General features: G+C 55.5%; 1 protein-coding gene across 2 annotated transcripts in view; it reads left to right on the top strand.

Annotated features, from left to right (window-relative positions):
• Positions 1 to 388: 388 nt before the first annotated feature.
• VAV1 (vav guanine nucleotide exchange factor 1) overlaps positions 389 to 15,415 on the top strand; it is a 56,833-nt gene continuing 41,806 nt past the window's right edge. The window contains exons 1-3 of one of the 2 annotated variants that reach the window (XM_054012469.1): positions 389 to 444; positions 1,930 to 2,130; positions 4,601 to 5,113. In XM_054012469.1, coding sequence (XP_053868444.1) covers positions 4,670 to 5,113 — 444 coding nt within the window. In that variant the 5' untranslated portion in view covers positions 389 to 444; positions 1,930 to 2,130; positions 4,601 to 4,669. Of the gene's footprint in view, positions 445 to 1,929; positions 2,131 to 3,304; positions 3,403 to 4,600; positions 5,114 to 15,415 lie in introns of those variants that run through there. The other variant, XM_054012468.1, reaches the window with a different exon arrangement.

The raw sequence follows: 15,415 nt of genomic DNA, 5'->3' as shown, positions 1-15,415 counted from the left end.
GGCCTTGTGCACAGCCTCCCTCGGCTCCATCCCACCCCGCCTGTTGCTGTGTGTCAGCCAGAACTGCTTCCCACCCTCTCGTTCAACGGGCTCCTTGTATCAACCCCTCTCATCTATTGCGTGAAGCAGAATGGCGCCCCCTGCCACCAGCACTGGGGTTCGCGTGGAGGCTGAGAGCGCCCCCTACTGATCTGTCACTCTGCTCCCTTCAGCACAGCGCCCCCTAGTGCCACCCTGGGGTAGCAGGCTCAGCACTGATTCAGAAGGGAGAGCGCCCCCTACTGAACCCCCCTCACCGCTCTCTTTAGTGCAAGGTTCCCTATCCAAGGTCTGACCCAGCCCGACCTTGCTTGGGGGAGCAGATCACGGCCTTATAAGGTTGTTTTTTCCTTTATAAAAGACTCTGGAAGTAGGAGCCGAGCAAGGATTGAAGCAGGAACAACGGTACGCGCCAGATGGCTGGTGGCAGCTGGGGATGGAAGGAGTGGGTTGACTTTTCCAGCGAGTTTCTTGGACAGGTGGGGGGTGCTTGCTGACAGATTTCCCTGCTGTTACCATGACTGTGTCAGCCTGGAACAAAGTTGAGGCGGAGAGAAGCTGGCTGAATCAGGCTGAATCTCATCTCAGCAGCACCCTGCCTGGCTCCTTGTTTGGGGCCATGAGTAATATCTGCGTCGGGAAGGATGATGCTGTCACTGTTAGATCACCCGGGGGCTGCAATTGCCAGCCTTGACCTGGGGACCAATTCCTTAGCTGGTATAAATCTGCTGAACTCCAGTTAAATGCTGCAATACACCCAGTCCCCACCCCAAAGGACTCCCCTTCCAAACAGACAAAGGGAGGGGAAACTGAGGCACAGAGAGGGCCGTGACTTGCTCAAGGCCGCCTAGCAGGGCAGCGGGAGAGGCAGGATTAGAACCCAGGGGTTCTCAGTCCCTAGACCATGCCCTAGCCACTAGACCCCACTGCCTCTCACATGCCAGATAATGTTATTTATTAAATATCTAAACAGTAGCACATAGAGCCCAGCCAGGCCCGGCCCCAGTTATGCTAGATGCTGTACAAACACAGAAAATGTCGGGTCCACTCCGAAGGGCTTCTGATTCAAGTAGACAAAACAGAAAAGAAAGGGGAAGCATGGTCCAGTGGTTAGAGCACTAACCTGGGGCTTAAGGCAGACTGGCTTCAATTCCTTGCTCTGTCACAGGCTTTGTCAGCGTTGCTTCGCCCGCCCCTTTTTCTATCGTGAGCGTGTATGTGCAACTGTACCTCAGTTTCCCCAACTGTGAAACTGACACAAAAGCCCTTTCCTGCCTGGTGAGGTATATGGTAACAGGGTGGGTGAGACAAATGAGATGGGTGGGGGGAGGGAAGTTGGTTTTACAGGGGTAAGTGGATGGGCCCGATCCTTGACCAATCAGGGGCAGTGGTTGCAGCGTGCCTAGCTTGTTATCAGGTTCAGCATGGCAGACTTGAGCTATGAGGAGTTTCACGGATTTTGAGATGGAGCTTAGGAATCATAGAACCATAAATCAGGGTTGGAAGGGACCTCAGGAGGTCTTCTAGTCCAACCCCCTGCTCAAAGCAGGACCAATCCCCAGATTTTTGCCCCAGATCCCTAAATGGCCCCCTCAAGGATTGAACTCACAACCCTGGCTTTAGCAGGCCAATGCTCAAACCACTGAGCTATCCCTGAGGGGGCTCCACGGTGGCTCTTGATTTTACGTGGGAAGTGCGCACGCACTGTGGTGATGGAGGGCAGGATAGACCCCTAAGCTTGCAAGATTGCTTTTCCCACTCCTAAGGGGTAGGAGAAAGACGCAGGAATGTACTTGTCGGAGAAGCAGAGAGAAATAACTGCCCTGTGGGACAGTTCATTTGCCGATTAATCCAGCATTAAACATTTATTTTCCCTCTTGTTTTCTCCAGGCTCTGGAGTCGCTGATTGAGAAGTTGACCCCGTCAGGCTGGGACATTCTCAAGTGGTGACTCATAAACCTACCTACCTTGCAGGTGCTTTGCTGGGGAACTCTGAGCTGGGTGACTGGGCAGGAAATGACCTGGCATTGAGATTGGATTAACATCAGCTCCAAACCCACGACCACAAATGTGGTGACTTGCTCTCGCTGGGTAAGTACCCTCACAGGGAGCACAGAAGCTGATGGCTGGACGGGAAGTCTGGATACATTCCAATTAGAAAATAGGGCACGTATTTTTAACAGTGAGGGGGAATACCCATTGGAACAGATTACCGAGGGAAGGGGCGGCTTCTCCATCTCTGACGTCTTCGGATCCAGACTGGATGCCTTTCTAGAAAACATGCTTTAGCCAAACCCAGATACCGCACACACCCCGACAGAGATCGGGGCCCCTGTTGTGCCAGGTGCTGCACAGACCCTGACCGAGATCAGGGCCCCCATTGTGCCAGGTGCTGCACAGACGCACAATGAGAGACAATTCCTGCCCTCACAACTAAAAAACTAAAACATTTTTCTGTGGGTTTTTGAAAATTTTTGAGAAAATGAGCTTTAAAAAAAATTGTGAAACACAACATCAGTTTCCAAACAGTTCGCGTGGCTATAGATCAGCGGCTTTCAACCTTTTTAAATTTGTGGACCCATAAAATTTTCAAAAGGAGGTCTGGACCCCTTTTGAAATCTTACACATAGTCTGTGGAGCTGCAGGGGTCCGAGGACCACAGGTTGAAAACCACAGCTATAGATCAGTGGCTCTCAACCTTTCCAGGCGACTGTACCCCTTCCAGGAGTCTGATTTGTATTGGGTACCCCCAAATTACACCTCACTTAAAAACCACTTGCTTACAAAATCAGACAGAAAAATACAAGTGTCCCAGCACAGTATTAGAATACTGACAAATTGCTGACTTTCTCATTTTTAACCATACAATTATAAAGTAAATCAATTGGAATATAAATATTGTACTTACATTTCAGTGGGTAGTACATAGAGCAGTATAAACGACTCATTGTATGAAATCGTAGTTTGTCCTGACTTCGTTAGTGCTTTTATGTCGCCTGTTGTAAAACTAGGCAAATATCTAGATGAGTTGATGGACCCCCTGGAAGATCCCTGTGTACCCCCAGGGGTACGCGTGCCTCTGGTTGAGAATTACTGCTATAGACAAACAGAGTCTGGGTTGTTAATGGGAATAGATGGATCAGTGAATACGGGGATAGATAGATACTGTCTCTCTGTCTCCATAATGACAGGTTTCAGAGTAGCAGCCGTGTTAGTCTGTATCCGCAAAAAGAACAGGAGTCCTTGTGGCACCTTAGAGACCGCGGAGCTGGAATTGATATGCAAACTAGATACAATCAACTCAGGCTTGAATAAGGACTGGGAATGGCTGAGCCATTACAAACATTGAATCTATCTCCCCTTGTAAGTACTCTCACACTTCTTATCAAACTGTCTGTACTGGGCTAGCTTGATTATCACTTCAAAGAATTATTTTTTCTCTTACTTAATTGGCCTCTCAGAGTTGGTAAGACAACTCCCACTTGTTCATGCTCTCTGTATGTGTGTGTATATCTCCTCAATATTTATTCCACTCTATATGCATCTGAAGAAGTGGGCTGTAGTCCACGAAAGCTTATGCTCTAATAAATTTGTTAGTCTCTAAGATGCACAAGTACTCCTGTTCTGTCTCCATACTCCACGCCCCCACCCTGAGGATACCATCTGGATACAACCATTTAGCCCAGGTAAAGGGTTAGATCCCAGCTGTGTGGGTGTGAAGGGCCAGGTACCCGTAGGGTTATGTCTACACTGAGATGTAAACCCAGAGCTCAGACATCAGGTTTGAGCCCACGGTCCACTCACAAATCTGTCTGCAAGCGAGGCCTCTTCCGCTGCAAAATGTGGAGAAGAGTGACCCCTAGTGGACACTTCGGGCAAACAGGTGGCAGCACAGGGATTTAAATGGAGAAGGTGGGAGGAGGAGATAGGGTTGGAAGCGCTGCTAGGAATTTGCAGAAGCGGGGGCGGGGGTTAGTGGATGGAGACTGCTCTAGGTTCAGTACAGAAGCTGACCCACCCAGGGCATCTCACTGTGATACCAGCTTCCCAGCCTGCCCCCTTCCATGATCTCCCCGAAAAAGCAAACCCACCTGTTGCTTCTACTGCTCAGATCACTGGCTGTGTCTCCGCTGCTTGTCACCCCCTCAGCTGTGCTCGATGGGAACTGATTTGCCTTACGAGAGGGAAACACGCCGCAGAGAATGGCCACCCATCCTTCTTATGACAGAAACAGGGAGTCACTTCTCTTAAGTCTGGTGGTGACTTCCTAGCTGATCTTTGGGATATCACTCCCTTGCTCTGTGCCTCGGTTTCCCCACCTGTGAAACAGGTATCATACTGACCTGCCTGCCACATGGTGCACGTGTGTGAAAGAGACAGCAAGAGCATACTGCCCAGTCCTATAGAGAAGATAAGGTGTCTACTACTGCCCCAAGCAGAGGAGGTTTTCCTTTAGCTCAGGGGACCAAAGTCTTTGGGAGCAGAGCAGAGCGACCAGGGGTCTAGTCCCGGCTCCCCAAGCTATGTGCGCACAGGAACTAACTGTGTCTTTTTTTCCCAGTAGGTGCTTTTAAAAGGGGCCGGTCTCCTCTGCCAGCACTTCTCCTGCTCACCACAGCAGCTCTCTCCGATGCCCCTGGAGGGAAGGGGCACCCTGCCCTTGCAGCTCCTCCCTGGGGTGCGGGAGGGGGAAGCTCCCAGGCCTGCTCCACCCCAGCCCCCACATGGGCTCCCTTGCTCTGTGGTTTGGTGTTGTCAGTTGCAAAAGAGGAAGCTGTCGCTCTCAGGCATCGGTTTCCCAGACACGAGGAGGAGGCGGAGGCAGCAGAAGCAGTCAGCAGCCGGCCAGCGAGGACGCCCAGTTGGGGAGATGGAGCTGTGGAAGCAATGCGCCAACTGGCTGATTCAGTGCCGGGTGCTGCCCCCCAACCACCGGGTGACCTGGCCCAGCGCCCAGGTGTGCGAACTGGCTCAGGCCCTGCGCGACGGCGTCCTGCTCTGCCAGCTTCTCAACAACCTAATGCCCCACGCCGTCAACCTGCGGGAGATCAACCTGCGGCCCCAGATGTCCCAGGTGGGTGAGCGGGAGAACGGGGGGGAGGCATGGGGCCAGCCTGCCAGCAGCGAAGGTGTTAATCTGGGATCTGAGCTGGAGACCTATGGGATCCGGCTGGCAGTGAAGCGGTTAATGTCCACGGGGAGGGGGAGTTTATGGCAACAAGCTGGTAACTAAGGGGTAAACAGCAAAGGGGGAGGCAAGGCTTAGGGGGGCTCACTGGCAGCTAAGGGGTTAATAGCCACCAAAAAAAGGGGGGGAGGGATTGAGACCCAGTTGGCAATGAAAGGGTTAACCTGGAGTCCAGCGGATAGCTAAGGGGTTAACTCGGTGTGTGTGTTTGGGAGAGATGGGGGGGGGGTGTTTATGGGACCCAGTTGTCAAGCAAGGGATTAACAGTAGTGTGTGTGTCTGGGGGTGGGGAGTTGCTAGGACAGCCGGCAGCCAAATGGTTAACAGCAGGGTGGTGGGTGGTTATGGGCCCCAGTTGACAGCGAAGAGGTGAACACGGAACTGGGGAGTCTTACGTGCGTCCGCACCTGGCAGCTAAGGGGTTAACAGGAAGGTGGGTGGTGGGGGAGGAGGGTGCTTGCAGGCATTTCTGTCTTTGGGGTGGGGAGGAAATGGGATCCAGTGGGGGGGGGAAGCAGGCACCAGCAATGAACCCTTCAGCAGCTAAGGGGTTAACAGCGGGGATGGCTCGGGCGGGGCTGAGAGGGCCCTGGGGTGAACCAGGCCCTGATGCCCAGGCACACGGGAGTGCAGCCCCTGGAGCAGGGCCAGGGCACCGGGGCAGCTCCCCTGGGGTTGGGGTGCAGGCAGGAGGGTGAACGATGCTGGGGTGGGGGCTGACGAGGCCTGTTGAGCAGGAGGGTGGAGACTCCGAGTCCCAGCCGCAACGCCCCTGGTGGGGAGACCCGAGCAGGCCCCAGCTCTGTAGAGGACCGACAGTCACAGGAGGGGACAGAGAGAGGGATACTAAGCCGTGGAGCTGTGCCTGGAATTGGGGGGTGCCAGGCTCGGTGGGCCCTGAGCTGGGGCAGTGGGTAGGCCCTTAGTTTTGGGGCTTGGTGTGAGACTCAAAGTGGGCAGAATCGGAGCTTTTCATAACACGCCAATGGCAGCAAGGAAAAGAACCCAGGAGTCCGGACGCCCAGACTTCCTGGTCCAGTCCACTAGACCTCACTGCTTCCCCAGCGCTGGGAATGGGACCCAGGAGTCCTGACTCCCAGCCCCCCCCCTTCTAACCCCTAGACCCTGCTCCCCTCCTAGAGCTGGAGACAGGACCCAGGAGTCCTGACGCTCAGACTGGTGCTTTAATAAGACCATTTCTCAAAGGAAATTTGAGCTTTAGAGCTCCATTAACCACCGGCCGGGTGAGTGTGTGCAGCGTGCATTTGGGGGAGGGGAATTTACGACAGGCCTGGGGAGTCCCGACTCCTGGATCCTCTTCCCAGCTCTGGGAGGGGCGTGGGGTCAAGTGGGTTAGAGCAGGGGAGAATGAGAGTCAGGACTCCTGGGTTCCATCCATGGCTCTGGGAAGGGAGTGGGGTCTAGTAGTTAGATCAGGGGAAGCTGGAAGTCAAGATTCCTGGGTTCCTTTCCCAGCTCTCTCATGGTCCTGCTATTAGAGAGACAAGGTGGGTGCGGTCAGATTGGACCAACTTTGACAACAACCCCACATACAACAATTGCCCTGCTACGAAAGATGCCGGTGCAAATGGACCTTCAAGCTACGTCTAAACTTAAGTCTTCCCGGCACACCTATCCCAGCCATGCCCTCCTAGTGTGGACTCTAAGACCTGGTTTATAGCTGCACCAGCAAACCCTCCTAGTGTAGACACAGCTTAAGGCAAAGCGTGCTTCCATCAGGATCGCTTATATCGTACAACAAAAGAAGCGATATTGGCACAGTTATAACAGGGCTTTTGCTGGTATGGGGATGTCACATCCCTAAGCAACTTTATTATACTGGCAACATTTTTAACGTAGACCTCTCCTAAGAGAGCTTTTGCTGGTCTAGCTGATGTTGGTTCTCCGGCCCTCTTCTCCTGGTATAGTCGCATCCCTACAAACTAAAGCTTAGCTAGGCCGCTAAAAACCCACACCCCTAACCGATGCAGCTAGGCTGGTGTTACTTTTAAGTAACCAGGCCCAAGTGTGTGAGATCCGGAAAGTGAGGCCAGAAGGTGAATTAAGCCTCCATGAAATCTGATCTAGGCTCAAGGGAGGGTCAGAAGGGATGGAAAAGCCTGAATCGGGTGTATTGAGATGAGGCAAAAGTCGGGCTTGGTTTCCACCCCTGACACATGCTCTGGGGCTGGGGGTGGGGGAGGGCACTGATCGGTGCTGGTGGTGGCCTGGGTTGAGGATGGCAGGGCAGAATGGGCCAGCGTTTCTCTCACTGGTAAGACAGTGACTGTCTCTGGAAATGAGTCCTCGGGTGTCTCAGTCATTCTCATGTGATTGCGCGGGGAGACAAAAGCAGCAAATCGCTCTCAGTCTCTTACTCCTCGGAGACTCGAGGAAACAGAGAGGCTAGGGCAGGCTCTGACTTACCCCGGTGTAAATCCAGCATGTCAAGGCATTTACTCCAGTTTTACACCAGATCAAAAGGAAACAGCGTGGTGGTGGGGGGGGAGGGGTTGTGTTAGATGAGCCCTTGTCTATGATAACTGAGTTCTTCCTGTGGGCGCCATATCTAGGGTGACAATTATCTTGGAATCCTGCTTGGCGAGAAAGGCCCTGTGTCGTGCGTGGGAATAGGGGAGTCTCCCTTTAAACGGTCGGTGAGTCCTCGAGTGGCGCTCACTGTTCTGTGCGCGAGACGCTGCCAGAAACCAGTCAGAGCAGGAGCGTGTGCGTGGCCAACCCTGGCCTGACTGTGTTGCTGAGTGCCAATCGCAGTGTTTACTAACTGGGTTCTACGTGGCGCTGGGACTCAGGACTCCTGGGTTCTATCCCCAGCTCTGGGAGGAAGTCTGGGTGAAGTGATCAGGCACGCGGGACTGGGAATCAGGACTCCTGGGTTCTGGGAGGGAAGCAGGGTCTAGGGGTTGGAGCAGGCTGGCTGGGCGTTCTCCTGCGTTCTCTCCATTCCCAGTCGGGGAGGGAAGTGCGGGTGAGTGGCGCGAGGGGTGGGGTGGCTGGGACGTCTATGTTCCATTTCGGACTCTGCCACTGCTTCCCCTCTGTGAAGCTGCTTCCCCTCCTGGCCCTCCATTTCCCCATTTGCGCAGATGGCGATGTGGAACTGCTTTGGAAAGGTGCTATGTGGCGGTGCCATCCCCAGGTTCCAGGGCTGACTACCAACCTGGGTCAGCAAAAACCACCTGTTCCCTGGTTCTAGAGGACAGGATACCAGATTGGGAGTCAGGACGCCTGGGTTCCACCGACACGCTTGGGTGACCGTTCTCGCTCTGTGCCTCGGTTTCCTCCCTCTGGGGATGAGGATAAAACTCTTTGAGATTTGCGGATAGGGAGTGCTGTGCGGTCACATCATTAGATGCAGCCTGTGGGCTTCCCTTGCCTCTGAAGAATATCGGAGCAGGAATTTTCCCCTGGGTCAAATTGGCAGGGACGTTGGCGGTTTTATGCCTTTCTGGTGGATCACCTGGGCATGTCTCACCTGCTCTGCCATCACAGGGGCCTCAGTTTCTCCTGGTCTCTCCGTGTGGTACAAAACAATTTAGTCTCTTGAGGGCTGAAACGCTTTGGTCTAACTAGAGTCACTGGGCTCAGTATATGGGTGGGATATAGAGGCTTGTATTCCACAGGAGAGCAGACGAGGTGATCTAATGATCCCATCTAGCCTTAAACTCTGTGAGACTGGGTTCAAGGGAGTGCTGGTCGACAGGAGTTTGGCCGTCCATATATTCCCTGCCTGTCGCCCAACAGGACTTGGGTCCTGAATAATAATCATCCCTAGCTCTCCCTTTTCATCGGTAGATCTCAAAGGGGGGTTAGCACCAGTATCCCTATTTTACAGGTGGGGAAACTGAGGCACAGAGCTGCCCGAGGTCACCCAGCCGCAGATCTGAGACTAGAACGCAGGTCTGTTGAGTCCCAGTCTAGTGCTCCGCCCAGTAGAGTAGGCCCCTAGAAACTGGCCCTGACAAGATGTAAACTTGGCCCGGTGTCTAAAAACAACATCCCCATTGATTGGGGAACATGCTATAAACAGCTCCTGCAGCGTTTAGATAGTCAAATCCCGGGTGAGGTTGCCATGTTACGGGACTGTTCCTAGGGTGACCGCAGACTGAACAATGGAGCCAGGATGTCGCAGGCTCTCCCAAGGAGGGGAGCTTTAAGGAAGCTGGTAAGTGAATTATTTTGGTTGACACCCAGGTCATTGAATTGGACACCCCAGAGCTCCATGGGACAGCGGCTTGAACTGAAGAGCCAAGCTTCCCTAGCTGCCTCTCAAAATCCCCCTCCCCCTGCGGTTTTACTGCTCCCTCACTTCCCGTCCTTGACTGTTGTGCACTGTTAAGCAGCTGCTGCATCCCACTCCAGAGGTGGCTGCATTTCAGTGGTGGGTGGGTGAGCCCTGCGGTCTGGGGCTGTAACAAGCTCGTGTTCTCTGTGGATAAGGGCTGCAGGGACATCAGTGATGCTGTGATTTCTGTAAGCTAAGCATGGCCAGGCCTTGTGGGTCCTTGGATGGTGAACCCCCGAGTGCTGTTGCTGGCAGGTTGCCACCTGACTTCAGGACGGACCCCAATGCACCGTCACCGGGGTGCTTCCCTTTTGGAGACCCCCCAGAGCGCCCCTGGTGGTCGGAACAACCGAGGACTCAGTTGTGATGACTATAAAGAGGATCTCTATGGAGGCTGCTGGACACAGCCCAACCCTGTGGTTCTTTCTTGGCCCCATCCTGGACTCGCAGCCATGGAACACCCGGCTGGCTCTGGTGTGTGCTCCCGCCTGTTTTGGGGCTCTCACCCCTTCTATATTTCGGAGGCGCCTGTCACTGGGGGATTTGCTTAAGGGTGTGAACTCTGGTGCTCTACCCGATTTCTAAGCTCCGTTATTCCCTTCTGCCGCTCTAAATTACCCCCCTTGCTGTTTTCATTCTCCTTCACTTTCTGGCCGAGGCAGTGTTGCACGTTGCGGCTGGGCAGCTGTTAAGCACCTGTTGCATCCCACCCCAGAGGTGGCTGCATTTCCGTATTGGGTGAGCGATCCCTTGCGCGGTGTTATGGTGTGCCGTTGATCAGCTGCCACATCCCACCCCAGAAGTGGCTGCTTTTCAACACTGGCCGAGCGATCCCTTGCACAGCGTTGCTGTGTCCCATTGGACAGTTGCTGTGTCCCACCCCAGAGGTAGCTGCATTTCAGTACCGGGTGAGCGATGCCTGCTAAGCATCCCCACATGCTGTTGATCAGCTGCCATGTCCTACCCCAGAGGTGGCTGCATTTTAGTGGTGGCAAAGCGATCCTTGTTGAGGTCTCACGGGATGGATGATGCGCTGTGTAAATCAGAGGTGGACCTGAACGTCAATGCAGTCCATGAACCGATATTCAGAGGGCGTTTGGATCCAACCCTAGGCTTGCTAGCTGCTCCATTGGTGAGTGAACGCAGACTTGGTTGAGAGTCTCTGGCCTTTTGGTTGCAGGGGAAGACGGGTGAGGGGGCGGCCAATCAGAGCTTTCCCAGGAGACATGAAACATACCAGCCTCCCTGCACGTGTGTGTGACTCGGGCAGATGCAGAGAGAGCAAAGCTGTTTGTTTCGCTGAAACCCTTCATTCTGCTGGGCTTGCACTCAAGTTCCTTCCTCAGTTCCGCTTGCGGGAGCTGCTCGCTCTCGCTGCTTCTCCCCGGAGCTGCTCCCAAGTGGCCTTGGTGCAATTTTCAAAAGCGCCTACGTGACTTAGGTGCCTAAAGTCCCATTTTCAGAAGTAAATTGGGGCCCCAGGAGCCCAAGTGTCATTGAACGTCAATGGGACTTTGGCACATAAATAGAGCTGGGTGAAAAATATCGGCTGGGGTCTGTGCAGCGCCTGGCACAACGGGGCCCTGATCTCAGTCGGGGTCTGTGCAGCGCCTGGCACAACGGGGCCCTGATCTCGGTCGGGGTCTGTGCAGCGCCTGGCACAACGGGGCCCTGATCTCGGTCGGGATCTGTGCAGCGCCTGGCACAACGGGGCCCTGATCTCGGTCGGGATCTGTGCAGCGCCTGGCACAACGGGGCCCTGATCTCGGTCGGGATCTGTGCAGCGCCTGGCACAACGGGGCCCTGATCTCGGTCGGGGTCTGTGCAGCGCCTGGCACAACGGGGCCCTGATCTCGGTCGGGGTCTGTGCAGCGCCTGGCACAATGGAGGCCCTGATCTCGGTCAGGGTCTGTGCAGCGCCTGGCACAATGGAGGCCCTGATTTTGATCGGGGTCTGTGCAGCGCCTGGCACAATGGAGGCCCTGATCTCGGTCGGGGTCTGTGCAGCGCCTTGTACAACGGGGCCCTGATCTCGGTCGGGGTCTGTGCAGCGCCTGGCACAACAGGGCCCTGATCTCGGTCGGGGTTTGTGCAGCGCCTGGCACAACGGGGCCCTGATCTCAGTCGGGGTCTGTGCAGCGCCTGGCACAATGGAGGCCCTGATCTCGGTCGAGATCTCTGCAGCGCCTGTCACAATGGGGCCCTGATTTCGGTCGGGGTCTGGGCAGCGCCTGGCACAATGGAGGCCCTGATCTCGGTCAGGGTCTGTGCAGCGCCTGGCACAATGGGGCCCTGATCTCGGTCGGGGTCTGTGCAGCGCCTGGCACAACAGGGGACCCCAATCTAGGTTGGGGCCTCTGGCTGCTACCGTAATACAGATAATATCCAGAATTGTAATAATTACTGGTGGTCACATTGTGAAAGGAGATTAAACTTCATGGTTTGAGACGATCTCTGAGACCAGGAGGAGACCTAATGTGGGGGGTAGATTATTCCCCATTTGCTGCTGCAGGGTAAAGCTGGTGGAACTACCTGCCACAAGAACTAGGGACCATTGCCAAACCTCCCCACCTTCCTCTGAACCATCCGGCACTGACCACTGTCAGGGCAAAGATCGTGGGTCCGAGCCTATCCAGCAATGCCTATGTTCCTAGTAATCTAGTCTGGCATCTTGTCCCCTGCTGCACTGAATCAGAGCAGCGGTCTAGCTAGCCTGGTGTGCTACCCACTGCCATATTATTATTATGTATTATGGTATTGCCTAGCAGCCCCACTCATGGATCGAGACCCCATGGTGCTAGGTGCTGTACAAACACAGAACAAAAAGTTGGTCCCTGCCTCAACCAGATCTGACCAATGGCCCATCTACTCCGGCATCCTGTCTTGTGGTGCGGTGGGTCACGGCACGGGGATCATTGCGCTATGACACGGGGTCTAGGGAATAGTTTAAGTCCTTCCTGGACGGATGCGACCGACGAGCAGTGATGGGGAACCGCCCCTCGGCCACTGGACCCCTCTCTGGTGGAGTCCCACAGAAATCCATTCTCCTGCTGGTCTTATTCAACATCTACATGCAGACAACATGGACTTCAGTACCAGCAATACGCAGACGTTGCACAGCTCTGCCTATCCATCACCCTGCGCAGCCACCCGGCCCACCCCCGTGCGGCCCGGGGACGGGACGAGGTCAGCGCCTGGCTGAAGAACAGCTGAAGAGAAGCTGAACCCGAGCAAGACAGAGGTGACGCTGGAGGCCGGAGGGAAGCCCGCTGAGCAGGGCCGGCTCCAGGCACCGGCGAAGGAAGCAGGTGCTTGGGGCGGCCAATAGAAAGGGGCGGCGCTCCGTCCGCTATGGGGGCGGCACGTCTGGGTCTTCGGCGGCAGCTCAATCGGGTTTTTTTTTTTCCTTTCTTCGCTGCTTGGGGTGGCAAAAAAGGCTGGCTGGCTAGGGGACTCCATTCCACTGGACGAAGACCTGGCCTCAGTGACTCAGGCCTTCGTCACCAAGCTGCAGCCATGTGATAGACCTGGCATGGAGCCTTGAGTGCGTGGGAAACTCCAGCTCATACTGTACTTTGCAGCACGCCTCCTCAGCAAGGCGGGCTCCCGTGAGCACATCACCCCGCCCGCTGCTCTCAGCTCCAGCTCCCATTGAATAGAGAGGCAAGTTCACGGGCTCGGTCTTTCTCTTCAAGCTTCTACAGCTCTGGGACGGGGCCTGTGGTCAACATTTCTGCTGCTCAGGCCCCAAGGAAGCGTCCACGGTCAGGGTGAAGCTGGTCTCTGCAGGAGACAGAGCCTCCTTGTCCCAGCCGGTGGAACTACCTGCCACAAGAACTAGGGACCATGGCCAAACCTCCCCTTCCAAGCACCAGACACACTTCTCTGATCGGCCTTCTCCAGTACAAACACAGTGCGGTGCAGGCATCTACCACATATCCCAGATAGGGCTTCACTGCAGAGATAGCCTGGCTGGTCGGCGCCTGGCTCAGCCTAGCCCGGGCGGGAGCAGCCCAGCCCAACCCCAGTTACTGGTCCACTCCTCGCTGCTGTGCTTGGCCGCGTGCTGCTCGAACACGCCCGGGGATCTTGGCGCGGCACTAAGCTCTGATCCTTGTGGGAGAACTTGTCTGCCCTTGAGGGCACATGGGGGGAAGGGTGGGAAGGCGTTGGAGGACTAGAGTGGTTTTAACCTGCATCCACACTGCAAAGTGCAAGCGGCACCCGGCTCTGACCCGCCGGGCCAGCTGGGCGGGGTTTGTGTGTGGATGGAACCAGAAGAGGGGCTGGGGGTCCAGGCTGCAAAGGCTAACTTTGCAGTGAAGACCTGCCCTTCACCTGGGAACTCGCCTTGCGCTTTGATTCCCTTTGGGGAGCGTGCTCAGAGCCCTGCGGGGGCGTGGAGACCTCAGAGCTCTGGGGTTTCTGAAAGGGCAGCTACAGTCAGAGCAGGTGGTTTCCAGCTAGCACAAGGCCCCCGAGCCACAGAGGAGCCTGTCTCCAGAGCAGCCGCAGAGAAAGGAGATGGGTCTCTGCAGCCCAGACTCAGCCGGGCTAAGGTCAGTCTTCGCGAGGAGAGCGGGACTCTGCACCGAGCACCTGAATCGCTAATAGCGAGGGAGGCAGCATCACGGCGCTGGTGGGACTTACCCCAAGGTTAAACTTGGCCCTGCTGCAACTCCGTTAGCATCCTGCATCAGGGCTGCTCATAGCCCACTGGTCGTCCCAGGGAGGCAGCTGGAGGCCCGGGGGGCTTGATTCTTGGTGATGCTAAGAGCCCTTTAGGCTGCTTCGGGAATGTACAGCCCCGCCCGAGCATCCCCTTCACCCATGTGGGGGACTCCCCACCTGGTGGATCTGGTGGAAGGGGCAGGCTCTGCTCCCACAGGGGGTGGAGCAGTGGCATGGCTAGAGTGCCCCGCGCTGCAGCTGTTCTTTGCTTCCCAGGGGCCATTGAAGTAGAGCAGCCTCGAGGCTGCTCTAACTTGGATCAGAAGCCAGGCAGGGCCCGGACTGTGGGGAGCACAAAGGTAGTTTAAAGGCGCCCCCACCATTTCTACCCAAGGCAGGGGAATGGGGTAACTGAGCATCAAGCGCGAGGGGTGGGGTCTAAGCTGGTGTCACTGACACCAATGATATAACGGACACCGACGAGCCGCGGGCTCAGACTCTGTCTGGATTCACTTGCCGCAAAGTGTGCACTCCAGGCAGCACAGCACCGACTGGGTAGGTCTGATATGGGACATCCCCAGCCCAGGCTGTGCAGATGCAGTCAGAGGAAAACGCCAGCCCCGTTGCGCTCATTGGTTGCTCTCTGCGGTAGCCAATTTCCCCAGCGCGGGGTCGGGGGAGGAGGAAGCCGTTCTGACGGCTCTGCAGAGCTTCCTGTTTCCGGACCAGCCCTCCCCAGCCATAAAGAGATGTGGCTGGCGCAAGGGAGCATGGCCCCTCAGTGCATCTTGCACCACCCAACCAGGCATTGCCAGTCCCAGTGCAGCCTCGCCAGCCCCCATGTGGCCTCGCCCTGTTGCCAGCCCCCAGGCGACGTCGCCAGTCCCCATGCAGCGTCGTCGCCCTGGCTGTGACGTTCCCACGTCCCACGCACCGTCGCCGGCCCCACGTCTTCCAAAAAATACAGTGCAGCCCCATCCAAAAAAATAATCAGGAGATTGGCTTTAAAATCCCGAGTTTTTAAATAATAAAAAAGGTGGGGGTTCTCTTTATGTGCCTTTTCGTGTTTGCGCCCTTTAGGTTTCACAGTTTCACGCTTCAGATGGTGAGGTCTTTGGGGGCAGGGACCGTGTTTTCGCTCTGTGTATGTACAGCACCCAGCGCAATGGACTCCTGGGTGATAGCTAAGTAAGGTACTTCGCTGGCCCCCA

Source organism: Malaclemys terrapin, chromosome 23 (assembly GCF_027887155.1).
Source record: "Malaclemys terrapin pileata isolate rMalTer1 chromosome 23, rMalTer1.hap1, whole genome shotgun sequence".
Classification (NCBI taxonomy): domain Eukaryota; kingdom Metazoa; phylum Chordata; order Testudines; family Emydidae; genus Malaclemys; species Malaclemys terrapin.
This window is presented reverse-complemented; position numbering and strand designations above follow the sequence as displayed.